This window comes from Rhinolophus sinicus, chromosome 8, assembly GCF_057876585.1.
Source record: "Rhinolophus sinicus isolate RSI-liver-muscle chromosome 8, RSI-T2T, whole genome shotgun sequence".
In the NCBI taxonomy this organism is placed as follows: domain Eukaryota; kingdom Metazoa; phylum Chordata; class Mammalia; order Chiroptera; family Rhinolophidae; genus Rhinolophus; species Rhinolophus sinicus.
The window spans coordinates 8,988,566-9,016,053 of NC_142508.1; the positions used below are offsets into that span (position 1 = coordinate 8,988,566).

At 35.4% G+C, this 27,488-nt stretch overlaps 1 protein-coding gene across 6 annotated transcripts in view; it reads left to right on the top strand.

Moving 5' to 3' along the window:
• Positions 1–27,488, top strand: part of BRAF (B-Raf proto-oncogene, serine/threonine kinase) — a 121,579-nt gene that overhangs the window by 56,466 nt on the left and 37,625 nt on the right. For 2 of the 6 annotated variants that reach the window (XM_074315266.2, XM_074315265.2), the window contains 10 exons: positions 1,079–1,227; positions 2,206–2,322; positions 6,984–7,143; positions 13,184–13,219; positions 13,547–13,583; positions 14,958–15,077; positions 17,225–17,361; positions 18,669–18,786; positions 21,572–21,656; positions 22,484–22,660. In XM_074315266.2, coding sequence (XP_074171367.2) covers positions 1,079–1,227; positions 2,206–2,322; positions 6,984–7,143; positions 13,184–13,219; positions 13,547–13,583; positions 14,958–15,077; positions 17,225–17,361; positions 18,669–18,786; positions 21,572–21,656; positions 22,484–22,660 — 1,136 coding nt within the window. The remainder of the gene's footprint in view (positions 1–1,078; positions 1,228–2,205; positions 2,323–6,983; positions 7,144–13,183; positions 13,220–13,546; positions 13,584–14,957; positions 15,078–17,224; positions 17,362–18,668; positions 18,787–21,571; positions 21,657–22,483; positions 22,661–27,488) is intronic. The other 4 variants (XM_074315267.2, XM_074315268.2, XM_019749853.3 and 1 more) reach the window with 4 other exon arrangements.

The following is a 27,488-nucleotide window of genomic DNA, read 5'->3' on the forward strand; positions in this document are numbered from 1 at the left end:
TTCTTTATCCTTTTTATGTTTTCTGCTTATTATTTACACAAAACAAATACTTTTCAAACACTTTCTGGCTTCCCCAGTTAACAGGATAGAGCCTCCCTCACACAGTCCTGTTTGTGTGAACTATGCTGGAGCTCCTTTGCCTCTAATGTGAGGTTCATGTGTTCTTTCAAGTTTCACATGGAGGAATGTTCCCAAGTACATGTAGGTGTTCTAACCCTCTAATAAAATGAGAACTTGTTCAAAGTAGTTCTTACTGTCTTTTAGGTGATTTTCCTGTCCCTTATCCTCATTAGTAAGTTTAGATCAAGTTGTGATTTTCATACGATTACAAACTAGTTGTTCTCTTTTATAAATAATTATGTTGTATTTACATTCTAGTCAAATGTATATGATTTTAAAAATACTGCAGAGGCTTATAATGAAAAATAATCTATGGCTCCATCCCTTGCTAGCCTCTAATGCCACTCTCAAGAGGAAAGCACTCTTAATTTTTAATGGTTTCTATTTTAAGCTCTTTTTGTGATGATTTTCGTATTACTAAATAATAACTTTAAGCTTTATCAACTTTAGACATCATTTCCTGATTACTGATTCTATAGGGAATTAGCTCATTCATGGCATTACTGTAACCTTTTCTCCGCCAATGTGGTTTTGTTGGTTTTGGGGTTTTTGGGGTTTCTCTATTGGATACCTTTGTAACTTTATATAGTGTAAGTATCCCTTTGTTTCCTGGTCTGTTAACACCAGTAAGCATCTAACTCCTTTCTTGTACAATTATTAAATTGCACTCATCCTCTGACTTCTATTCCTCCTACTTATCATGTAGTCAAGCTTGAAATTAAAGTCTTTGATTCATTTCCCATCAAGACTTCTGAGTTTTTTAATTGGATATTAGGTGGGAGATCACACATATAGTGTATCTATTGTCTTGAACCCTCTGGTTTCATTTTAGTATCTTGGTGTGTAAAGCAGTTCTCATGATAGAAACATATGAAAAATTTATTTTAAATAAGAGAGTAAATTGATTTCTAAAGAGATTCTTGCAGGTTTTTGAAATCCTCTGTGTTTTATTTTGCAGGTACGGAAAACTTTTTTCACCTTAGCATTTTGTGACTTTTGTCGAAAGCTGCTTTTCCAGGGTTTCCGCTGTCAAACATGTGGTTATAAATTTCACCAGCGTTGTAGTACAGAAGTTCCACTGATGTGTGTTAATTATGACCAACTTGAGTAAGTAATCAAAAAAAATCTCTTTATCATTTTACATTTAACTTTTCTAAATGTGAAACTAGTATGTCTTAGAGTGTGTGGGAATTTTCTGTCCAGTAGAGTTGTTACAGGAAGTTTTTAACACATGTGGCTAGAGAGTAATATGTACTATAGCTGGTACTTTACTCCAAAATTGTACTCTGGTTCAGCTATGCCTTTCATTTATGTTTTACATTCTCTTTTATATAATAAAGATACTTTGCCCATAGAAATCACTTTTAGATAATTTTGGGGAGGAGAGCAGGTGTTGTTTCAATTAAGTTAACCATTATATTTTTGGACCATAGATCAGGGGATCTGATTCTGTCAGCTGTTTTGTAAATTATGTTTCTCTTCCTTTCTCTTTCTCTCTGTTTCTCTGTCTCTTTCTCCCCTTTGTCCCTCCCACCCCCAACCCCCAGGTTATTTAAAAGTAAGATATGAGATCTTTATACCCAGTATATCTCTTTCTAAAATTTCTATTTGCTTTTCATGCCAGAGTTTCTCTAATAGATTAGGCTGAGTCTATTTTAATCTTTGTGTGTGTGTTGCTGCTGCTTCTGCTGCTGCTGCTAACACGGTCTTTTTTCTTGATCACTTGAGCAAATAGAATTCAACTCTGTACTTTAAAATATATTTATTATAATGATGTAATCTAACTCTGCAATAGATATATTCTCTTCTAATTCCTTCATCATAAAGCACTATTTTCCCCCCTGATATGTAGAAATCTGCTGTATAGAACAACTAAGTTTTAGATTCTGAGCTTGCCTTTGAAAATGCAATATAATTTTTTAAAATAAGCCATTTAGACAAAAGGCTTATTTGAATTAAACAATCATTTCTGAAAGTGGAATTTGATCTCAGATATTTCTGTTTAACTCTATATTCTGGTATATGAAGCTTCTGGGTTTTGCACAAGTTAGGTTTGCTTTGTTTTGTTTTGTTTTTGCCTCACAGTTTGCTGTTTGTCTCCAAGTTCTTTGAACACCACCCAATACCACAGGAGGAGGCCTCCTTAGCAGAGACTGCCCTTACGTCTGGCTCGCCCCCTTCCGCGCCCCCCGATTCTATTGGGTATGGTTTGACTCCTGCTGGTAGTGACATGCTATCTGAGTGGTTTCTTTTGGATCTTTCGGTTTATTATAAACTTTTCCAATGTTGGCATTGTTAAAAAGGGACTCTTTCTCAAATAACTTGCTTTATTACACCAATCAGATGTTTAACATGGCACTTGGTACTGATACAGGGGATTGAAGCGGACATAGACTGTTTCAGGACCAGTCTTGAAAAAAATCACGCGACAGATAATTTAGAGTCCTGCCTCGTGCTCATTACTCTATTAGGTAATTCCGGATGTAGAGGTACACAACTTGCATTTAGAAAAGCAGCATTAACATGTGAGACAGTGGCACACAATTTTTAAATACATATAGTCTACAATTTATAACAGCATTTTAAACTGTGTGGTAAAGACTATTACCACATTTACAGGAGAGGGGAGAATAGTGAGAGAGGAGTTAAGGAAATTTAATGAAGAAAGTGAGATTTGAACTGGGCCTTAACGAATTCTAGAATCTGAATGAACCTAGGGAATAAAAGCATGGTGATTGGGGGAGCAAAGTGGAGAGAAACATCATAATTAAAGGCAGTGGCAGTGGTAGATTTGGGAGACAGTCAAGAGAGGCTAATCTAAATCAAGAAGAAGCATGTGTCAGACTAGATTGTGAAGAGTCTTGGAATTCAGGCTAAAATTTACACCTGACGTAAGAGGTGAAAAGGAATTAAAAGTTTTGGAGCAGAGGACTAGCCTGATGAAAATTTTAAAGAAAGAATGGCTTAGCAATGATATGCACATAGATCAATAGAGAAATGTCTGTGATACGGAAGGCCGACTCAGATGCTCTGGTAGTGAAGACAGTGCAAAGCCATGAAGACTTGAACTGGAGGGTAGCAGCCTGCAGAGGGGGGTAGATATTCATAAAGTGTAACAGAAAAAAATAATAGTATTGTTAATCAGTTGTGGAGGATAAAGAAAATAACTTTAAAGATGACACAGAGTCATCACATATTCAAGCTTTGTAGTAGTAAAAAAAAGAGAAAAATATACCAGGTTTAGTGGATATTAGTTTGCTTTGGACCATTGCTTACACAGGTCTGCTTACTCTTCCCCTGTTGGATCTGAGGTAGCGTATTGTACTGTATCTGGAAGTATATAGTTCTTTTAAAAAATCCCCACACAGCATTCTGTTCTAGACTATTCCAGAGATAATTAGTTAAGATCAGAAATATTTATTGTCACTCTTCACAATGTAATGTTATTTATTCTACCCACAGAGATGAAAAAATTAGTTGACACTCCCAGTAGACCTTTAATTTTTATGAAGCCAACCTTTCTGGAGGTTTCATAGGCTAGAATATTTAGCAAAAAACTTTCGTGTTAAGGAATGGATGTATTTACCTATTTTGGAACACTAGAAAATGCAACCACTGTGTTCTCTTGTCAGGTTGTGATAGTTATCCAGTCATTTTATTCCCGCTTTCTCTGTCATGTGTATGCAGCTGTATATTTCTTTTAAGATCAAATCAAAATGTTGTTTGTTTTGATTTGTAATTAATCGTTTGGCTATGACATTTATTCCTGTAAGATTCTATAGACCTCGATGCCTGTCTAATGGCAGGGCCCAGTTCTGCGAGCAGACTTACAGAACATCATAATGAAATCAGCTTGGCCAAAGGTTTATGATGGTAATGATTAGGACATTTGCCTTCTAGGGATGGAATGCTATGTTTAAATTAAGAAACCATTTGCCTATGCCTTGCGTACTTTATTCATAGCTATACTGAAGTAGATTCTGGTCTTGAGCAAATGATGAGAAAGGTGTTCAAACTTTTGTTTTCCTGATGCTTTTATGTCACAAGAGTGTATGTGTGCCTGTGAAAAGATAGAAGTCAATCCTGTTCTGCATCAAAATTCTTTTGCATTTTGTTAATAGTCCCAATAACAATTATAATAGTCATGAAACACATGGAACAATGGATGTAACCAAGATATATTGGAGAAGTGATACCTTGCCTAATTTGAATAAAAAGTTAGAGGTACCTACTTTTCTACGTTTTAAAAATGCTATGGAATGTGCACATTTATGATAAGTCAGCATTTAAAAATGTGCATATCACTGAACAGAAGTGGCTCCGAAACTTTTAATATTCTAGATTAAAAATGAGATCTAAACTAACTGGTAATTTGCTGAAAGGTGTTAGAGGTAAAAAGTATTTTTATTATTAATTTGATACTGCTTTAAGGATAGGCAAAAGTATTAGGAAAAAACCAGTTTACTAACTGCCAATATATTTCACAGGGTGTAAATTGCCTTGGTCTCAGTAAAGACTTCTCAGCATGAAAAATCAATTTTTATCAATTCCCAGAAATGATGAGAGTTAGGGGTATACTAGTTTACATTAACTAAAATCAGAAAAGACTAATTCACACTGCCAGGTAATTCATTTCAGTGAGAAATATACCTGTCGTATAGACCAAACTTCTTGTGTTGGATAGACCAACACTCACTCTGTTTTTGGAAGATATTTATGAAAACCAAATGATAGTGTAAACATTTTTTCTGTGAACAGTAGAATTAGGACATGGTTCAGATGTTTAATAACATCAGGATTGATAACTTGAAGTGTTGTCCAAAATTATAATGTACTTGCCCTCAAGGCTAGATAAATTGACTTTGTGGACCAATGCATACCTTTCCCTGGCTGGTATAAAACACCAAGTGCCAAATTACAGTCTTTTTGATTTTGTGTAATAGGCAGGTATCCTTTTTTTCTAATATATCCATTCTTTTCTTTAGCTATGATAATAAAATTTATCAGATCAAATTCAGGTTTTGGTTTTTCCTACTTCTGGACCAATGTCCTTTGTGTACATATTTCTGATTCTGTATGCACTACATACTTCTTTCTTAATTCAGTAACTTTAAAGAATGACTTGCTGTCACTTATGCCTTCACCAAATCAATTATATTAATTAGACTTCCTTATACAGTTATAGTTTTAAGTAAGGCATTTTCTACCCTCAAGTCCTACCTTAAAGTATTTTATTGCCTTGAGACTTCATATCAGCCAATAAATAGGTTTTTAAAAGTCTGCACTTTCTAGAACTTATTTTTAAAAGCTAATATTGTCATTTATACATTCTTTTACCTGCTCCCAAATCTTTTATCAAAAGGCATATATTTGGCTGCCTAAAGCAAAAATAAAGACAGCTCTGTCACAAACTAAAAATTTCTCAGCAATCATTAAAAGGACCAGTGGAGCATGCTAATTTTCCTAAAGGCCAATTCCATCCGTCCTACCTGCAGTTCTCATTGGGCCGCTGCCAGCTTTCTAAAGAACATAGTATTTTATTTATTTCAATTCTGTGTGGATTCATTTAGTTAATATGAACAGATAAAGTCAAAAATTTTTTCCCTACCATTAATAGCATACTTCAGGGAAGTAAAACTATAAACTGGTATGGTTCAGATTCTGTTAACATGCTTTATTCACAAGCTTTTTGTCACTGTTTGACTTTTTTGGCTCTTCAAACCTTTATTTCTTTTCTATATTTTCTTCCCATTCCTCTCTATACCCTCTCCCCTCACAAAATATCTTTTAATTCCCTCCACATTGTCTTTCTGGTTGTGTCTTAATAACCACTCTATGATATTGATTAATTACAGAGTTTGCATAAGGTGGGGTAGAGTGATAGCCAATCTCTGAAGAGAGGCTGTTAGCACCGAGTCGTTCATCGGTCCTGTTGGAGCGCACTGAAACAGCCATACCTCACCTTTCAACTGATACTCACTTTCCAGCTCTCTTGGTTATCTTTTATGAGCGGCATAGCTGTTTATAATCTGTTTTCAAAACTATAGTGTGCTCTGTGTTTTATTTTGGGGGCAGTGATAAGAGATTATATTATAGACTTGGTTGTTTATCTGCAGTACCAAAACATAGGTCACTCTGTAACCTATTTTGATGGTTTCATCAAAAAGCAATTTTTAAAAATACTTGCTTTAATGCTTAATATGTGATTCTTCTGTGTCTCTTGTGTCAGTTATTGGGCATAGTGTAAATTTCAAAATATGAGAGATTGACGCTGTAAGGATCACCTTTTGAATTTGGAAATGATCTTTTGCTGTCGTTCGGGATTTTAATCCAACTCTTGTGTAAAGCAACAGGTACATTTTTCAGGTCCTGAAATACACGTGTATTCTCAAAATATTTATAATTTCCTAATACTTATCCATAAAAATTTCATTTTAGTAACTTCAGCTATGAAGAAATGGCAAAGGTAGAAAAAAAATGGCAGATTTTGTTCACTCAGTCTCTAGAGCATGTTTGTATAACTTTAAAGGACAAGAGTGTGTCGTCAACTGATTAACCACAGGTAATATCTAGCCATTTGTAGATTTCCCTGGAGTTTTTTTAGGTAAGAATCAGTATTTTTATCATCAATAGTCCCTGGAGGGTCTGCTTGAGCAAAGCAGCTTTGTCAGTAATAATTGTAGGCAGATATTAGTTTTTTAAAATAGTACTTGTAAAACCCATTACTGCTGGGTTTTTAATACTTTATTTTAAAGATTTTATTTGAGAACATGAAAACAAGGAAATCTTTATATCCATTTTTTATATTATTATCTCTATAAAGTTGCTCTAAATCTTATCTTCCAATGACTTGATTTTTCCAGGCCCCAAATTCTCACCAGTCCGTCTCCTTCAAAATCCATTCCAATTCCACAGCCTTTCCGACCAGCAGATGACGATCACCGAAATCAGTTTGGACAACGAGACCGGTCCTCATCGGCTCCAAACGTGCATATAAACACAATAGAACCTGTCAATATTGATGTAAGTACCCAGCATTGTTAGAACTAAAAAAATTCAAGTGTATTTCTCTATTTTTCTGCTACAGTTAGAATATAGATCAGAAATAAGTGCCATGTAACAGTTCATGTAACACAGTTTCATGTAACACAGTTTTTTATAAGCGATAGACTTTTATGAATTACAGATCAGAAAATGGCATTAAATACTCAACTGTTGCCAAATTAGAGTTATTCTGATTTTTTTCCTTTATGATGCCATCTCTGTAAAAGTCTTATCTTCATTTATTTAACAGACAGTCCACTTGGCCATTTTATGGTAAAGAAAAAATAAGAATGCAACTGCAGATTTTCTATTTAGATCAATTTGAAATCTTCACCTAAATTTCTAAAAGTACAACTTTGAGTTAAATAACTCTTAAGAATTAATCATTACGTGTTTGACTTGTAAAACTACTTTTTATCTTCTTTACTTTCTTGAGTATACCATTGTATTCCATCTCTGTACACATCTTGAATTGTGGCATATTCTTTTTATGTAAAGTTTGTCATTAAGTTTTAATCATTTTTTAAAATGTACCTTCTCTGGTCTCAACCTATTATAATCTCACCTCTTCAATTATTTTAGCCACCTTCTGGCTGGTCACTCTTGACTTTTTACTTTTCCAGTTTATCCTCACACTATAAATTAATTAAGTACGTTAATGTCACTTTTCCAATCAGATCTTAACTTCTGGACAGCAGAAACAATTCCTAATATAGTTCCTTTGGCACCTGTCTTAGAACTAAACGGATAATAGATCATCAAAAAAACATTTGTTTCAGTAAAAAAGTTAAAAGATAAAGCAGAAGAAATTTCCCATAATATAGATCAGAGGTCAATAAACTTTTTCTTAAAGGGCCAGATAGTAAATATTTTATTTTGTGGGTCATATGATCTCTAGTGACAGCTATTGAATTCTGCCATTATAGTGTGAAAGCAGCCATAGGTAATACATTATAAATAAATGGATGTGGCTGTATTCCAGTAAAACTTTATTTACAAGAACAGGTGGCCAGCTCACTATATTTTGCCAGTTCCTGAAGTAGACAAAGAGGAGGAAGAGGTGAAAAAAAACATTAAGACACACAAGGTCAGTCCCAAAGGAATGGTCTCTAACTGAGTCATCCCAATAACTGAGCTGCAGAAGAGAAAATGCCCATGCCGCCTGAGCTGTGCTAGGCCGGGGTCCTTGGGATAATCTTCAAATTAGGTGTTATGTCTTCTAGAACTTGTGCTTTAGAATAAAGAGTGTAGGTTATCCTTAATCTCTGTCTGTAATGAGCAGCAAAACTGAGAAAATTCCCAATTTGTTTGCCTTGGAAAGTAATTATATTTAAAAAGGCAGTTGAAACTATTTCTCTGTGTAAGCAGGGTACTGGAGTTAGTGAGGTGGTTGTGTGTGTTGCAAGGCAGGGGTGGTTCTCATGATACAGGCCTTCCTTCTGTGAGTCCTTATAATTATAAGGTGAAGTAGAGAAGCAAAAATTGTCCTAACCAGAAAATATTCACTAATTAACTGACTACTTTAATATTAGTTCCCACTCAAACATCCCTCCCCATTTAATACCAACTTGCATTCCAGCCCCTTTACATCAAATCCAACATTTCAATGAAAACATAATGCAAACTGATTGCAAATCTGGCAAAAAAAAAAAAAAAAAAAAAAAAAGATTTTAAGTATTTTATGAAGATGGTGAAAAGTGACTTGGAGAACTACTCAAGTCATATAAAGCCAATGATACAGAGAAATAAATTAGTCCAGTTAACAATAGAAAAGAGAAAATCCATAAGGATGACAATATAAGCTCTCCAAATGAAAATAATTTAAATATCAAAGGATTGCTAGAAGCCCTTGAGGGGTGAAGTCCTCTAAAATTTTTATACAAATGATTACTACTGTGATGTAAAAGATGAATCTGAAATTAAGAACTTGAGTTTGTGCTATCATATGTTGGTATTATGATAAAAAATTTTGATTCTTTCTGTTTATTCTAAAAATCAGCATATTTTTGAAATTATAACTTAAATTTTGTTCAATGTAAAAGAAATAAACCTTATTATAAATTTTAATTTCATTTTTAAAGATAAATTCCCAAATCAGACTTTCTTCCCACTTTTTACTATGAAATTCTTTCTCTGTTTTTATTAGATTCGTTTGAAATGACCTTTTCCTAATACCAGTTTTCCTCAACTAACAAGGTCTTCCTCTACCTACATAAGACCTGAACACAAAGGAAGAAAGGTGTAGAAGAGGGGAATACAGGAATAAGGAGATACGTAGTAAAATAAGAAATCAAATCTTATTTCTAGGTTAGGTCTATTCTCAGTATGTTCAAAATTGTAACTCTCATCTTTGCTTTCAAAATGAACATCCTTTTAGACTATTTCCTTTTATCTCTCATTGTTACCACTGTTCTATTCTCTTCGGCTTGGACACGTGGAGTGTCATCTTTGCACCTTGCCTTTTCATCCTCCCCTATAACCAAATAGTCATAAGGCATCACCTTTTTATTTGATGTGCATCTGAGATTTGTTCTCGTTACTCCCATCAACTGGGCCCATATTTCTTCACTTGAACTACTTACTACATTAATCTCCTAAATGGATTTCCTGCCATTGATTTCTCTCTCTCCATTTCTATTCTTTATGCTACCACCAGAATAAATTTTGGACAACACTGCTATTATCATCTGTTCCAAAACTTTCATTTACCTCTCATTGATTATAAGATAAAATATAAACTCTTTTGCATTTTCATTCAGTTTCAATCATTTCATTCAATTTCAATCATTATTTATCATGTATTATTCCAGTAACCAAGATTTAATATTGACTCTGGGGTAGGCAATATATCAGAATTGGGAATTAAGGATGAATTAGCACAGTCTTTGCCCTCAGGGAGGTCACAGTCTAACAGATGAATCAGACATACATACATATATATATAAATGTACATCACAAAATACATCATAAATACATCACAAAAATATATAATGATAGTTTATCGAAAAGGGTAATAAACTACCTGGTTGGAACTAGGCATCTTTGGCAGAGGAGGCACAACCTTTAAGCCAGATTGTAGAGAGTGAGGAGGAGTTAATAGTAAGTACACTAGTTGGGGTTTTAGGAAGGAAGGGCATTTGTTAAGGAAACCGTATGTGCAGAAGTATGGAAATACCTTTAGATGGGTTGTAATTAATAGTTGATGTAGGAGTTTAGGGTTGAGGAGGAGGGTAGGGAATGGTAGGAGGCGAAACTAGGTCGGTTGAGTGCAACTGAAAAGCACTGTGAGGTCTAAGGCCTCTGGTGGCTGGCAGTAGGGAGTCTGGAAGACTTTGAGTGGGAAAGGAAGTGGTCATCACTATATTTTAGAACAATCTTTTGACTCACTGAGCGATTTGATAGACAAGATTGTTAAGAGTGATACTGAAAATAGGCTACTACTCGGGAATGCTTCCTGTGTGCCAAGTACCATGCTAAGAGTTTTACATACATTTTCTTATTCTGTCTTCATAAACACTCATGGGTTCAGTCCTATTATTATCCTTATGTTAGTGTTAGATTTAAAATTAGATTTAGAGAGGTGACAAAACTTACCCTAGATCACACAGCTACTTAATGATTGAAACGGAGTAAAGCTTGGCCTTTCTTATGCTTAACCACTGTTCTGTATAGTAGCACAGGAGAGAGATAAAAGGTGAGAGTAGAGGATCACGCCCAGATTTCTCTGCCTTGGGCAGATCAATAGTATTTATTCTATTCATTAAGATAAGATAGGAAATACCAAAGGAAGAAGAACGGGGTAAATGGTAACTTTGATTTTGGACTTACTGACTTTAAGATGATTGTGGGACTTAACTGGTTTAGACGTCCAGTAGTGGTTGAATAGAAGGCCCTCAAGTAGAGAGCAGATTTCTGAATAATTAGCCTGTTCATGTCAGTTCAAGTTATGGAGGGAATTGGTATTACTCACAGAGTACATGTAAGTCGAAATGAGGGTAGAAAATGCAAGCCCAGTTTGAGCTTTTGAGTCAGGCAGAGACTGTTTCTCTGTTCCCCTTATGGATGCCTCGTCCTTAAGTCTAGCTTCCTATAAGAGAAGGTTGTGTTCCAGAAGCCAAAGGGAGCAGGAGAGTTCAGGAATGCTGAAGTAGTCGCTGTCAGGTGCCACTGAGACTCAAATGAGATAAGGACTGAAAATGGCTGTTGAATCGGGCGATTAAAATGTCTTTTTTTACCTCATTGGCAGCTGGCTTAGAGGGCTAGTGGAAGAGAGCAAAACAGGTGAGGATGCGGGATTGCCCATTTTGAGAAGTTGGCTTTAAAAAAAAGTAATGAAAGGGCCTTAGATTGAATCAGGAGTCAGGGACAATTTTTATGTGAGAGCCTTCAGTGTGTTTGTAACTTGATGGTAAGAAGAAAGAAGCCAGTGAAGAGAGAGAGAGAGGTTGAAAATAACAAGAAAGGGAATAATTGATGTAGTGAAAGTTCCCTGAACTTGGAAACTGTTCCTCAGAGGCTGAGGAATTAAAGATAGACGTAGCTAGCTAGCTCTGCAGCTCTTCACAGGCGGGTGATCTTGGACAAATGACTTAACCTTGAGGCCAACACTATCTGCTTTTTATAGTGCTTTGAAAATGCTTATTAAGCCTAGCACATAATCAGAATTCAGAAAGTATGGCTAATATTACTGTGCAAATATTTGTAGATGTAGGGGCAAGACAGAACTTTCTTTGATAGCTTCTGTTTTCTCTCTCATGCTAAAGAGAAGAGATGTAAATAAGAAAGGAACTACGGGACACTGGAGGAAATTTTGAACTAGTCAATATTGGAATATTAGAAGATCCTATTTAACCTAGAAGTAGAAAAGATTGTCAAGGAGCTTTGAGAACATATTTGAATTTGAAAAATGAAAGTTGATGGTGGTACTAAGCTGTAGGTCGTAAGAGTGGAGAAAGCCACGTTTGGCTGGTCCATGGTTGTGGGGAGGTACAGAGCAGGCGCAGCGAGAAAGGAAGGCGTGTAGCATTTCTGCCTTTGTCTTCTGGTTCTTTCTGTCTAGAAGACCCTCTGCTTTTCTTTTCTACACTCTGTCCCTCAAGCCCCAACTCATAGCCCGTCTTTTCACATGCTTCACCATTGACCAAATTCCGTAGTTAGTGCTTTATCCTTTGCACTTGGGTAGCACTAAGAATCCTTTCACCTTTTATTTGGCAATTAACTAAGCAACTTTGGCCCCTCGTATTGTTTTCTTAAGCTATTATTCTTGTATCATTTAATTTTCATGTGTCTACATCTTACTCTCACTTAGATTATAAGCTCTGTAGAACTCAAAGTTAGAAAGACCGTCAGGATTTTAGTATATATTTATTTGTAGCCACACAACTCCTACACTTAACACCTTGTTTACAGGTATATGACCATTTGTTGATATTCTGTAGAAAATGTGGAAGGCTTTGTATAATACATTGAACATGATAGAAATACGTTTATAAAGAATTCACTTTTTGTTTTAGCCTGTAAACAAAAAGCTGCCTATTTGCAAAGAGACATTTGGGGCCATTCAATCCTTCACCTTAAGTTCCACTGGGTAAACAAACTAAGTTCTGCCTGTTAAGGTCCAAATTGCATTGCATTGCCAGTAGACTCTTCCCCCACCTCCAACATTGTTGTAAAAAAATATATTTTAATAATAAAGACAAATTTTAACAAAAGCCTTGTTTGAGTCATTTTGATTTTTCCCTTCCAGTGTTTCTTTACTCATCCATATTTTTATGATTGTAATCAGTGTACATTTAATTTTGTATTTTTTTAATTATGTTGTAAACATGTTTCATGATTCAGTCTTCGTAATTGTTTTAGTAGCTGCATAATACTCATTAAATTGATACACCTAATTTACTTAACCAATGTCAATATGCCTATAAGAGGAAATAATTATTTCTGATTTTTCAGTATGATGGAAAATGCTGCACTAAACATCTTTGTGCATATCATTTTTTCTTCTGAATTATTTCCTTAGGAAAAATTCCCAGAAGTGGAATTACAGGATCAAAGGGTATGAACATTTTATGGCTCTTAATATGTGCCAGTAGAATTTTTTTAAGAATTGATGCAGCCATTGGTTTTGAATGGCCTGAAATGGATTTCAACATTTGATCAGGACTAGTACTCCCTTCAGTGTAGGGTTAGGCTGGCAAGTGCTTCGAACTTTTGATTTTGTCATGTTCACTAGCTAATTCCTTATTTCTGTTTTGTGAAGTAATTATAAAACCGTTATTATTTTGAATTAACCTTTCTGTCAATGCTTAGTGGCACATTCACTGTTGTTACTACTTCCTTACCATATGCTTTGAATAAAATATACATTACTATTTATTTGTAGGACTTGATTAGAGACCAAGGGTTTCGTAGTGATGGAGGTAAGTGGTAATTTCAATTAAAAAAAAGAACAACTCAGGGAAAAATGCAACTGCTTTGCTGCTTGTCTCCTTTATATTTGCTTCTTTCATGAAACACAGACACAGAGAAAAATGTGTAGAGAAAACCCAAAATATTTTTGTCTTTCTTTAGTATTGATCATTTATGTCTAATAAAATTTTAACTAATTTATAACATGAGTAGAGAAAAAGAGAGGACGTAAAAAGGAGCCTTACATGTACTGTCTACAGTTGTAAGAGGTTGTCAAAGAGAGATTCTTAGTTATTTCACCCACTTATTTATCCCAAACCTGGAGATGCAAAATTTCCTTTGGGAACCTTCACTGATACTTAAAGATCGAGCTTAGAACCAGTTAAAACTTGACTTTCCTAAATCATTCTGGATTGCCTGTCACAACTTCGCAGTTTGTTCGAGTCAACCATTTCCCTTCAGCCTTCGATGCGGGTTTGAAATGTACATTTTATAGAATGGACCCCGAATAGAAAAGCCCAGTTGCTTTTTTTAGTCCATAGTAAATAAAATAAGCAAATGAGAAATTAAATTGAGATTTCTTAGAGAATTTTAATCTTATACTCTAGCACCCGGTGAAAATCGAGGGCATAAGAAAACATTGCTTCAGAAAATACTTTTTAAATAAGAAATATAATGTTTTCCAAGAGATGGTATTTGAAACTGTCTTAAAGTTTTCCTCGAAGTGGTTCTCCATGTTTACCTTTTTAGCTGTCTTCTATCTAATAAGGGAGACCTACACTACCTGCTCACCTTGTTTAGAGTTGGTCTCCTCACTGGGACCTGCTTTATCATCAACATGTCTGACCCCAGACTCAAACATCTTTTATATTGAATAAACATTGTACAAACTATCTTTTGTTATGTTTCTATGTACCTGCGAAGCTACCAAAATAATAGCCCTAAAAATTATGTACTTTGGACTTAGTATTTACTATAGCACATAGTTATGAAAGTTTTCTTTTCTGTTTGTTATTCCATGAACCCACCAATTAATGTTGCTGCCAGTTTGACTTTCGTATGTCTTAGTAGCTGTGGCTTTTGAAAATTTTGCCCAATACATCCAGCATTTAAATGTTGCCATCATTTTAGCATCACAAAGTTAACTTAGTCGTAAAAACTGCCTGCTTAGTACCTAAAATGAAGTGGCATTTCTTGTCCTTTATTTATGGGTCACTTTTTTAAAAAATCATTGGGATTTTATGAAAATAAGCAGTTTTTTAAACATCCAGAATTATTTTGTGAAGCAGGCTTCGACTCATCTATTTATTCCCCATGACTTCTTTCATTTCTTCTGTGTGTCTGTCTTCCTATGTTTGCCTGCCCCTCTCTTTCTCTTCTAACAGCCCCTTTGAACCAGCTGATGCGCTGTCTTCGGAAATACCAATCCCGGACTCCCAGTCCCCTCCTACATTCTGTCCCCAGTGAAATAGTGTTTGATTTTGAGCCTGGCCCAGTGTTCAGAGGTAGTTGGGCTCTTCTTTCTTGTTTTCACCCAAAGCAAACTAAATATAAACTACAGATACTGTTTGTGCCTCACCCTCACAGCGTGTGTTTGTAAGTGTGAGAGTTTTCGGTACTAATTTTCTGCTTGGCCTGGCTGGAATGCTCTGAATGTGCTTCTCACACATACTCACCACCACAAGCTTCTGTGTGCTGTCTGTCATAAATTTTAAAAGCAAGAAAAGTCTAAGATTTCCATCCTGTTTTTTGTTACGTTACTTGCTTTTTGGTCATGTAACTTCTTAAAAGTGGGTGGCAATAAATAATGAATGTGGGGGAGGGGGGAGTGTGTCCTTTGATTTGAATGCCTTTTATTATAATCCATTTAAGTGATAACCTTGATGAGTTAATATTTCTTATCAATTTTTTGGGTTTTTTTAAAAAAATGGAAATGGAAATCCCTATTATGAAATTTTACTAGACTTTTGGCTTTATTTTTCTGTAATATCAGCAGTGTACTTTTTAAAAAATGTAGGACATGTATATTTTATATTATATCAAACGTAGGGAGCTTTAAAAAAGATTTTTAATGTATTTGGGGTATTTTAGCATACTTCAGAAAATGTGAGGATTGATATTTTCAGTTATGCCCTAATATGAGGAGAAAGTTAGAAGCATAATTTCACTGGCCCATTTTATCTTACCATACTTTAAATAGTGGTTAAAATCCTTTTTTTTCTCTTTTTAATTTTAGTCAAAATTGAGAAAGGTGTCCTGCTATAAACATGTTTAAAGAATTATGTTTTCTGACTTTTGCTGGTTAGTGTCTGTTACTTATTCTGAATGTAGAGGTGGTGGTTCAGATTTTTTGCTCTCAGCCCACCTGTTTCTCAGAAAATCCATAAAATGAGGTGGAAGTCGTACGGTACTGAGTAGTATAAGTAAAATAAATAATACTATACAGTACTAAGATCAGAACTGCAAAGTTAAGGCTTTATGATGTGGAAAATTATCAGTGGAAGGCAGAAAATGGATTGTGCTCTATTTAATAAACATTCCAGATACCATTTTCTTGTAGAAAATTGCATGTGAGAACATGGAAATTCAACATGATAACATGTGATGTAGTAATGATAAAATTTCTACACAGATTTAACATTTAAATGTTGCCATTTGGTATCTTGTTCTGTGAAAGATAGTGACATCCCCCCAAGAATAGTCATTTTTTTTAAAAAACTCTTCTTGAAGTCTTTTTGTTCCATATATGCAAACGTTATGTGACAGCTCAGTCCTGCTTAACTCTGCTCAGGCCCCACGGGGCGGCATTGCCCTGAACCTCTCTGAACCAGGCCCTTAGAATTATTGCCACTGAGCCAGCATTTGGAAGAGTACCCGTCAGAAAGGTGTGCCCCGCTGTCAGCCCAATCTGCTTTCAAAGAACGCACCCCTGGGCTGATAGACTATTTCTGTTTGTAGTAACTTGGCTGAGAGGCCGTATCGCCTCCTTTGCTCTCACTTCCAAAGGCAGGGATTTCTCAAAGTCTGAGAAAGCTGCTCGCTTTGTTTACATAAGGTTGTTCTGCAGGCAGCAGATCATCTTTGTTTAGTAGAATAAGCCTCCAGGAACCAATGGAACTGACCAGTGTCTCTCACTCTTAAGTAGTGCAGTATGTGGTGGAGCCTTTTTTGTGTGTGAAAAAGGTAGATGTTTTCAACATTAAGACCATTTATTAGAATATGTTTCCATTTGAGGATTTCCATCTTTTTTATATTGATTGGCTGCTGACGTAACATAAAATAAAATTTTATCTTTCATATAGGCTTTTAAGTTAATTTTGCTTTTTGATTTTTTTTAGTCAAAGAAATAGAACCTTGGGAGTATTTTTTAGTATTTATCTCTTATTTTAGAGAGATTCTTTTTCTTAGACTATGCACCAATAAGCAAAATGTATTATCTGTAATCAGATGTTTTAAAGGTCATTAAATTGGCCAGAAAACAAAGAAAATACAGTACTAATCACCAAATGAGGCCCCTTTTTGGCCTATTCTTTCTAAAGTACTTGAACGTGCACTGCATTTTTTAAATAAGTCTAAATCTCCCCGCACCCCCCAGTAAATTAACATACTTGCTTTTCCTTTAATGGATACATTTTTCTTTTCACTAACTTAGGATCAACCACAGGTTTGTCTGCCACGCCCCCTGCGTCATTACCAGGCTCCCTCACTAACGTGAAAGCACTACAGAAATCGCCAGGTCCTCAGCGGGAGAGGAAGTCATCTTCGTCCTCAGAAGACAGGAATCGAATGGTGAGAGAATCTCATCTCTTCTTTCCTCTACGTTCTTTCTTTACAGAAGTCATAGCCACATGTAATGTCACCTTTTAGATATACTGATATGTTCATATGTGCCGTAGAATTCCCATAGTCAAATAAATTTAAGCTAATATATTTATGAAAAAAGCATATTTGCGCAACACAGATACTCGCTCTCAACTCTAACGTAATTGAGTAAAAGGCAGTTTGGGAAAAGTAAGAATACAGTTGAGCCTTGAATAAGATGGATTTGAACTACATGGATCTACTTACATGTGGATGGTTTTCAATAAATATGCAGTCGGCCCTTCATATCCCCAGGTTTCGTGTCCATGATTCAGCCAACCAAGGATCGAGAATAGTGTTGCTTGTGGAACCAATCCCCAAGGGATACCAAGGGACAATTGTAGTTAAGTTTTGGGAGAAATGAAAAGTTATACATGGATTTTCAACTGCACGGGGTGTCGGCACCCCTAAACCCCACATTATTCGTGGGTCAACTGTAGTGTTCTGTTTCTAAAATTAGGAAAACAATAAGCTAGTATTTCAGGAAGCATCATTAGGCATGTATGTTCTAAAGAGCTGGTCTGAAATTCAAAAATCTGCCAAATGACATTCTTCCCTATCTGAAAAAATAACTTTCTGCTACAAAATACATGTATATTAAAAACCAATAATTTCGTTTTAGCGATAGTACATTAACAGTGTATGTTGGATAGGTGGATTCTTTACCCTACCAACATAATTGTGTATGTTGATAAGTTTTTTGAGAGACTGGATCACATGAGGAAATTTAGCACTGACTGTGAGAGAATAAGTAGGTAAATTAGCAGTAACCATAGTGTGTTAACTTAAATTTTTGGCTTTTGGAGCCAAAACTAGTCACAAATGTATAGTACTTATCTTGCCCTTAGTAGTACTCCAAATAATAAAAGGTTGTTTTATTGATTTTAGTATTATATATATTTAATACCCAATAAATAGTCTCTAGATTTTAATAAATTTTTTTCATGCTAATACTGACTTAGGCCTTCACTTAAAGTTCTGTAGTGTAAGAATCATACAACTATTATTCCTCCAGAGTATTTGTTTTCTTTAAAAGATCTTATTTCTTCCTAACTTATGTCCTTTTCAGGCATAGAGGAATGTGTTAGGTTGGTGCAAAAGTAATTGTGGTTTTTGCAATTGTTTTTAACCTTTTAAACTGCAATTACTTTTGCACCAACCTAATACTTAGTGTGAAACATAAGGTTTTCCTTTTTTGTTTGCTTTGGCTTGACTTTTGCACTATTTTTATCAAGAAAACACTTGGTAGACGGGATTCAAGTGACGACTGGGAGATTCCTGATGGCCAGATCACAGTGGGACAAAGAATCGGATCTGGGTCATTTGGGACAGTCTACAAGGGAAAGTGGCATGGTATGTATGTAGCACGTGACGTTGTCACAAGTTCTAATAAGAGCATATGAGTAACAGCTCCTATGGAAAAGTATTGAAGGAAGTGTTCACTGTTTGCATCAGTAAGCTTTTTTGATCATTTTCAAGAGTCCTCCAAAGGTTTCTAACAAAAATTATGGGAAGGAAAAGCTGGATTCACATCAACCAGGTTTCCTGTCGTTATATTATTACAGTAATAATTTTTAAAGATGATGGTTCTCCAGGTGAACTAGTCCCCAAGATGTTTTTTTCTTTGATAATTTTTCTGCTGATTATTTTATTTCTATTGTAAGCCACAAGTAAACATGTTAAATTGTACTTATCAAAGGAAGAAATGGCAAGGAAACATAAAAAATGTTCAGCCTGACTAGTTATCAAAGCACTGCAGGTTCAAAAAATGGAAATCATTATTTGCCTCTCAAATGGACAAAGAATTTTTAAAATTGGTAATATTTAGAGTTGGGATTGCAATGGTGCTGGTCGGAAAATAAATTGCTACAAATTTTCTGGGGGGCAATTTGGCTATCTGTATATCGAGCCAACAATTCCTTTTGTAGAACTTTATAATGAGGAAGTAATTGGACAGGAACAAATAGATATGTGTACAAGCAGATTCAGTAGAGGTTTAGTATTAATGAAAAATGGAAATAACTGTAAATACCTATTAATAGAATATTGGATGAATTTATAACCTCCATGTATGATTATATAGAATTTAAAATAGTATGGTAGATTTACCATTTATTTGTATGGAAAAATATCTGTGGCATATTAAATTTTACAAAGCAACATGTATAATATCTCTATAAGGTCCTACATAAAAATACACATAACATAATTTGAAAATGACCATCACTATTTTAGTACCTATCTTTTTAGGTTATCTTTTCATATGTATTCATAAATAATTCACACTGATAGATATAAAAACCTACTAGGATATACATCAGTATATTAACAGTGGTCATTTCTGAGTGACACGATTATGGGAAATTTTTTCTTTATGCTTTCAAAATGTTTAATTTTTTTTTTTACTGTGAGCACTGTATTACTTTGATAGGAAAAGTTAGTTAATGATATTGAAGTATAATATACGTGCAAACAAAGTACATATGAGTGTACAAATAGCTGGACTCTCAGAAAGTAAATGCATCTGGAGTCAGTAAACAGAACCTGACCAGCACTGCAGAAGTCTTCTTCCTGTCCTCCTCCCCTAAGGGCAACCACTGTCCTGATGGTAACAGAAATCATACGGGATGGACCTTTGTGTGTGGCTCTTTCCACTCAGCGTCGTTTGTAAGATTCATCTATATCGCCGTGTGTAGTTAGTTGTAGGTCATTCGTGCTCTGTATAGTATTCCATCGTGTGACTATAAAATGATTCCTTTTTCTGTCTACTGAGTGATGAGCATTTTCATAGTGTCCAGTTTGGGGCTATTACAATGCTGCTATGAATATTCTTAGTGCATACATGTCATTTGATGAACATACGTGTCCATTTTTGCTGGGTATACACCTACCGTGTTTCCCTGAAAATAAGACCTAGCCGGACAATCAGCTCTCATGCGTCTTTTGGAGCAAAAATTAATATAAGACGAAGTCTTATATAATATAAGACCAGTGTAATATAATATAATAAAGTATAATACTGGGTCTTATATTAATTTTTGCTCCAAAAGATGCATTAGAGCTGATTGTCTGGCTAGGTCTTGTCTTCGGGGAAACAGGGTAGGAAAGAATTGTGGGGCCTCACTGGATATGCATATGTTTAGTTTTAGTAGTTACTGTCAACAGTGTGTCAGGTGATTGTACCAGTTTACACACCCACTGGCAGTGTGTATGAGTTCTACCTGTTTCATATAAAGTTGTTTTTTTATTATGATTACAATTTTAATAACTTTTCTAAGCAAAAGCAATAAATTATCTGTGGATTTGGAAAAAATGTTAACTACTCTGATAAAGAAGTTTTGTAAGTTGTCTATTTTAGTTAAGCTCCATTGGGCCTATCATCTGTAGTTTTAACATTCAGTTAGTAAATGCATCTAATTTAATATTGTTAAATAACCAGGAAAATACCATGGGTACTTAATTGGTAAAACTAAATTTCCAAGAGAAAAACAAGGTTGGGAGTTCTTTTCGAATTAGTATATTAAAATACTAGTATAAGAGTGTCATTGCCAGTTTGTTTAGTTTTTTATTTTTTTGTTTTTTTTTAAGATTTTATTGGGGAAGGGGAACAGGACTTTATTGGGGAACAGTGTGTACTTCCAGGACTTCTTTTTTTTTCCAAGTCAAGTTGTCCTTTCAATCTTAGTTGTGGAGGGTGCCGTTCAGCTTCAAGTTGTTGTCCTTTCAGTCTTAGTCCTTTCAGTCTTTGTTGTAGAGGGCGCAGCTCAGCTCCAGGTCCAGTTGCCGTTGCTAGTTGCAGGCGGCGGAGCCCACCATCCCTTGCGGGACTCGAGCAGTTGAACCAGCAACCTTGGGGTTGAGAGCCCACTGGCCCATGTGGGAATCGAACCGGCAGCCTTCGGAGTTAGGAGCATGGAGCTCCAACCACCTGAGCCACCGGGCCAGCCAGTTTGTTTAGTTTTTATCCTTAGAAAATGAATGTAGTTAAGGAAGTTATGGTCTCATTTATTGTGCCATAAAACAATTTAATAATGGTGTGGATTTAAGGCTATGGTTATTAGTGAAAATACCCAAGATTTTTTAATATTTTTAAATTTGAAAAATCAGAATGACGTTTGAAATGACAATTACCTTTTAGGTGATGTGGCAGTGAAGATGTTGAATGTGACAGCACCCACACCTCAGCAGTTACAGGCCTTCAAAAATGAAGTAGGAGTACTCAGGTGAGTTAGTGTGAATTATTGTTTGCCATAGAAGTTATCTCATCAATTCCTGTTTTCTAGTGGTGGCCAGTGTTAGCCGTACAGATTTACTCAAAATGGATAAGACAGAGTTTGAGTATATTTCGTCTTTCACCATATTCTTTTAAGTGGTATACAATACTATATTGTACAGCTGATAGAAGAACTAAGCCTAGAGTGAATTAATGGAAGCATAGTTTTTGATTATGAGAAATAGTACTTCCGCTTGTGGAAATAATACTCTCAAACTTCAAATCTTACCAGACGCAGTTAGAGATTATATCATGCCCTGGAACTTGAGGAACATTAACAGACTAACATACGTCCAGCCAAGGACAACTTAGATACGGAGGATTCTGTAGCTGTAACTTACGGGGGAAGCAGTTAACAGAAGAGGATACAGACTTACCCTCTTTTATTCCAGAGAGCAGAACAGGGAAGCCAGTGATGGAAGTTGTAGGCAAATGAGTTTTTCACAACCCCAAAAAGCTTTCTAATACTGGAACTACTTTTGAAAAACAGAATGGGGGAAATAGGCTTCGGTCTCAGTGATGAGCTTCCATAATTGAAGGTATTTAAGCAACCCCTCGTTGCCTGACAGGTATATTTAAAAAGCTATTTCTGTAAAGAGTAGAATGTTAGACTACACAATTACTAGCGCCTCTTCTAAATTTATCCTTCTGTTGCCTTTTTTAAAAATACCTTTTTCTGACAACATCTTACAGATAAGTAGACTGTTTCAGCCTCTTTTTTAATATTTGCTGAAGTTTATTGACATTTACTGCTTCCTATCACATTTCTCTTTACAGGAAAACTCGACATGTGAATATCCTACTCTTCATGGGCTATTCCACAAAGCCACAACTGGCTATTGTTACCCAGTGGTGTGAGGGCTCCAGCTTATATCACCATCTCCACATCATTGAGACCAAATTTGAGATGATCAAACTTATAGATATCGCACGGCAGACTGCACAGGGCATGGAGTAAGTTCCATTCTGTTAAATCTCGTTTAAATTACTTTTGAAGGCCATTGAGGGTGTTGTAAAGATTTTAGTCTTCTGGACTGCTTTTTAAGTTACTGTCCAGCAACATGTGGACACTTTTAACTAATGACTAGCAATATGTACTAAGAAATAAAATAGTCTCTCTCTGCGGACTACAAAACATATATAGTATTTGGTAATAAATATGTGACTACAGATTTGTTTTGCATGCAATGATTTAGCTAAGCAGTTAAGGTTCAAAAAACAAAAATAGGCAAGCAAAAACCATTAAAAAATCATTAGCAGTTATTGAAGTACATAAAATAATTGTTAGTTATCCATTCAAATTATTTTTTCCAAGTGCCCATATTTTCTATTGCAAAGTGGTCGTATGTATGAAATAAAGTAAAATGAAAGTCTGCATCCTGATCCTTTTTGAGGATTTCAATTTGAGTTGTTCATATCCGTTGAATTTTGCTATGTAATTTAAAAGATAAGAAATAACTTTATAAAATTTACCGTAGACCAAAATAGATAACAGACTTAGAAGAATAAATTTTGCATGCAATTCTTAAGGACAAATGAATAGGTAAATCAAAAAGTAAAATTAAATAAATTTTGAAAGCGCTTAGGTAAAAATTTTAAGTGACTAAAAATATGTTTGAAAGCTATAGTTTAAAAATGTGTGTGTATCTTGAATTAGCTTAACATTTTATAGTATACAAATGACCTTCACATGCGTAGGTCATTACGTCACTTAATCTTTATAATGTCATAAAAAAGTAGATATTTTTATTTTCTTTCTTACAGATAAGGAAACTGATGCTTTTAAATGACTTGTCTAAGACCACACATTTAATAAGAGGCAGCAAAGGTGTTTAACTCAGAAATTCTGATTCCCAAACCATTATTCTTTTCCCATAATCACTATGCTACTTTTACATCATAAAATTAGAATGAAAGGAGATATATATATATATCTCCTTTCATTCTAATTTTATGATATATATATATATCCTTTCATTCTAATTTTATGATATATATACACACACACACACACACACACACACACTAACACCTAGAACTTTGATGCAAGATCACTAGACTCAAAACCAGACCTGGCTCTAAAATCTTCTCACTCTCCTTCCCGCTCTGTCTCAAAATAGGCAATGTAGCTGTAATTTAGATTGCTTACAAGCCTATGGTGAGCCAAATGCTATCGCAGCACAGTATTACCTTAACAATAACATTTCCACTTATGCAGTAAATTTCAAACAATCTCAGCCTTTCATATAAGTTAGAATCAGAGTCTGTTCAAATCTGAAAGGTTATATTAAAATCTAGTCAAGAGTAAACCATGGCAAATACAGTAAACACTGAGAAAGAAACAAAGCTTATTCTGCTCCCCCCACAAAATGTGCTCCCCTCTCAGGGCCTTTTGTACTTGTTATTTTCTCTTTGGGGGATACTCATGCCATAAATATCCATAGCGCTTCTCCCTCTCTCTGTTCAAATGTCACCTTTCAAAAGAAGCCTTCTCTGATCACCTTATACACTACTAATGTCCTTACCTCACCGTCTCTCTCTTTACCCCATCCTTGTTTTTGTTTGTTTGTTTTAAACATCCAGCTCCATGACGTATTTTGTGTATTCTCTGTCACTCCCACTAGAATACAAGGTGCATGAGAGCAGGGGCTTTGTTTTGTCCATTGTTTTATCCCTAATGCCTAGAACAGGGCCTGGCCTATGGTAGGTACTCAATACATATCTGCGAAATGAAAGAAATGAAAGAAGGATTAAACACAACTGCACATTATTGATAAGTTTACCTTTCAGAAGAAAGAGAAGCCAAATCCTTCTCATACCATAACTGAAAAATGGCAAGAAAAGGAAAAATAGTCAACGAAGTAATGATAACAGAGGGGGAATGGCTTTTGCTATAAAGAGAGGCAGCAAAGAATACCTAGTAATAAAAATATTTTTAGAGACAGTGATGGGGCAGCGAAGTGCTAGTATTAAGACAGGAAATGACAGTAGAGAAGAACTCTATCCAATTGGAATAGCTCTGTGGTCTGGAGGATAGTCAGTGAAGAGGCACTATTATTCCGTTGCTTTACAGCTTGGGATCTATAAGTGTAAACCTCGATAGTCTATGTACTCTGAAATACTTTGCTTACATTTTTAAGTAACGCTCACTGTGTAATGAGTTCACCTGGCTATTAATGTAGATCATGGCTGTGTGTGGTGACTAGTAGAGGGGAGGGAAAGGAGATGGGGGGAAGACGAAGAGGGTAAAGGAGGTCAAATACAAAGTGATGGAAGGCGACCAGACTTCAGATGGTGAGCACACAGTATACAACAGAGTATAAAGTTGTACACCTGAAATTTATATAGGGTTACTAAGTAGTGTTACCTCAGTAAGTTTAACTTTTAATAAGTTAACTTAAAAAACAGAAAGAAAACAATTTCATTTCCATAGTAGCCAAAATAATGAAATACCTAGAAATAAGTTTAACCAAGGAGTTCAGATTGTACTCTGAAAAGTACAAAACATTGCTGAAAGAAATTACAGAAAAAAAACAAATGGGGTTTGGCATAATAAAAAATTTTATATACAAGTTGGGTGCACAATATTGTGAATGTACTTAATGTCACTGACTTGTACACTTAAAAATGGTTAAATGGCCATTTTATTTATATATTTTACCACAATAAAGTTAAAAACAAAATAAAGATAACACAAAATGGCTGTGTGAGTTGCAGATAAGGTGACACATTTTTTGCTGTCTTTTGAAACTCCACTGGAACTATAATGAAGGACTTTTTTTTTAGGCATGACATATAAGGATGGAGGTAACAGGAGGAAACAGTAGCAACAACATTTTAAAAGCTAGAAATCAGATGGAGAAGCGATCGTGGACTTGGTAGGCCCAGAAAGCTAATTCGTTAGTTGGCAATGGGGAAATGAAAACCAACCTGATTTATACCTAAGAATCTCAAAAGTCTCAGGCATTGGCAGTGCCAGGTATCTCCAGAGGAGGGACAGTACATGACAAGGCCTGAGCCACGGGAGGACTGCCCTGTCCCTACCCTGACAGCAGACTGGAAGTTTGTTCTCTGGAGAGAGGAAAACAAATATCAGTGGACTGGGGTCATGGGCATGGCTACTCTACCAGAAACAGGGGTATTGAATGACTGCTTACTGAGTGATGAATGGAGAATTTCCCCAGCATTGTTCTTGTCTGTGGGTTCCCAGAATGCTAGCAACCAAACCTTCCCCTTCACACAAGAGATTAGAATCTTCTCTGAAGAGTCTTACTGACAAGAGGAAAGACCCAAAAGTAGTGACATCAGAGATTCCACCTAGATCACTATACAGGAAAGTTCAAAAACAAGAAGCGTATCTGTACACCACCACTTAGACAGCTTTTTAGTCCCTCACTCAATCTGAGTAAGACAAATTATCTCTGGCTCGCCTGACATCAGAGGGAATGTCTCTGATGCCAATGAGAGACTAAAACAAATGGAGGGAAAGCAATTACTAGGAACAAACAAACAATGCAAGAGAGATAACCCCTCCCCAAAAAACCTATGTTTCCTCAGTGATAAAAGATGATTTTCTATCCATAAAACAAAACAGAGGCTTTAAAAGAGACTTCACAATAACAAAAGGATGTTAAAATGTTGATATTTACAGTATACTGGAAATGACATCTTTCACAATTATTCAAACATAATTATTAAATGTCTGGTTCCTCCTCCCCTGTCCTCCACCATCGTTTCACAAAGGACAGAACAAGCTAGAGATAGCTGACCAATAAGTCCGTAGACTATTTAAATAGCCATGAATAATACACGTTTGCAAAGCTCTCATTTCAAAATAACCTGCCCCCTGAATGTTTTCCAGATGCTGTTGAAGGTGATCTTTTCTGACTACTTTCCACAATTATCCTGTAGTCCCAGGGCATCAGCAGACTGAGAGCAAGCGTACTAACTCAGTGTAGTAAGTGCTGGGGTTGCAGTCACTCACAAGCTAAAGCCGTTAGTAACTTGGAAAGTTAAATCCTTAGGAGTTTCAAATATGTCACCTTTTATTGGATTACAGAATATAAGCAGACGTGGATGGGTGACCTTTTTCCTGTGGAGTTAGTTCTGTCTTTCCTCAGTGAAAGATCATTTCTGATTACTAGTTTTACCTGAAGAGAGCAGAGCCATTCTAATAGTAGGTAATTACAGACTGACTCTTAGGAATCAGGGTTTGTACAGTACGTTTATCATCTTCTCACCTGACAATCATTGATTGATTCAGCCTAAGGACCAAGGTATTTATTTCAAGAATATTGTTATTAAAGAAATTTCAGGGATGGTCAAATTCATTAGGCTATTTACTTATTTGCAGAATTTTTAATGTCTGTATAATACGGTATAATTTTTAATTTAGCTTCATTAGAAAATTTACTAAAAGTTCAGTCAAGGAGGCACATAGGGAAAGTTGTGGTCTGTCACCGAAGTGTTATAGTCTGACTATAAAATGATTAAAAATAATTTGGGGATAAATCCTCACAATTTACTTTTTTTTTTAAATAGTAATAAAGAACATGTCCCCTTTAGTCATAAGTAAACCTGTGTAATAGGATGAATTGAAGCTGATAAGATGGTGAACACATATGAATGATTGAAAATAATTCTAACCAAAAAATATTTATAGTAAATGTGATTTTCTGGTAGAGAAAAACAATAATAGAAAGGAAGATGCAGATAAACAGAAAAATGCAAACCAAAACAAAGAAGTACTATTTTTTACTCACTGGAATAGGCAAAATGCCTA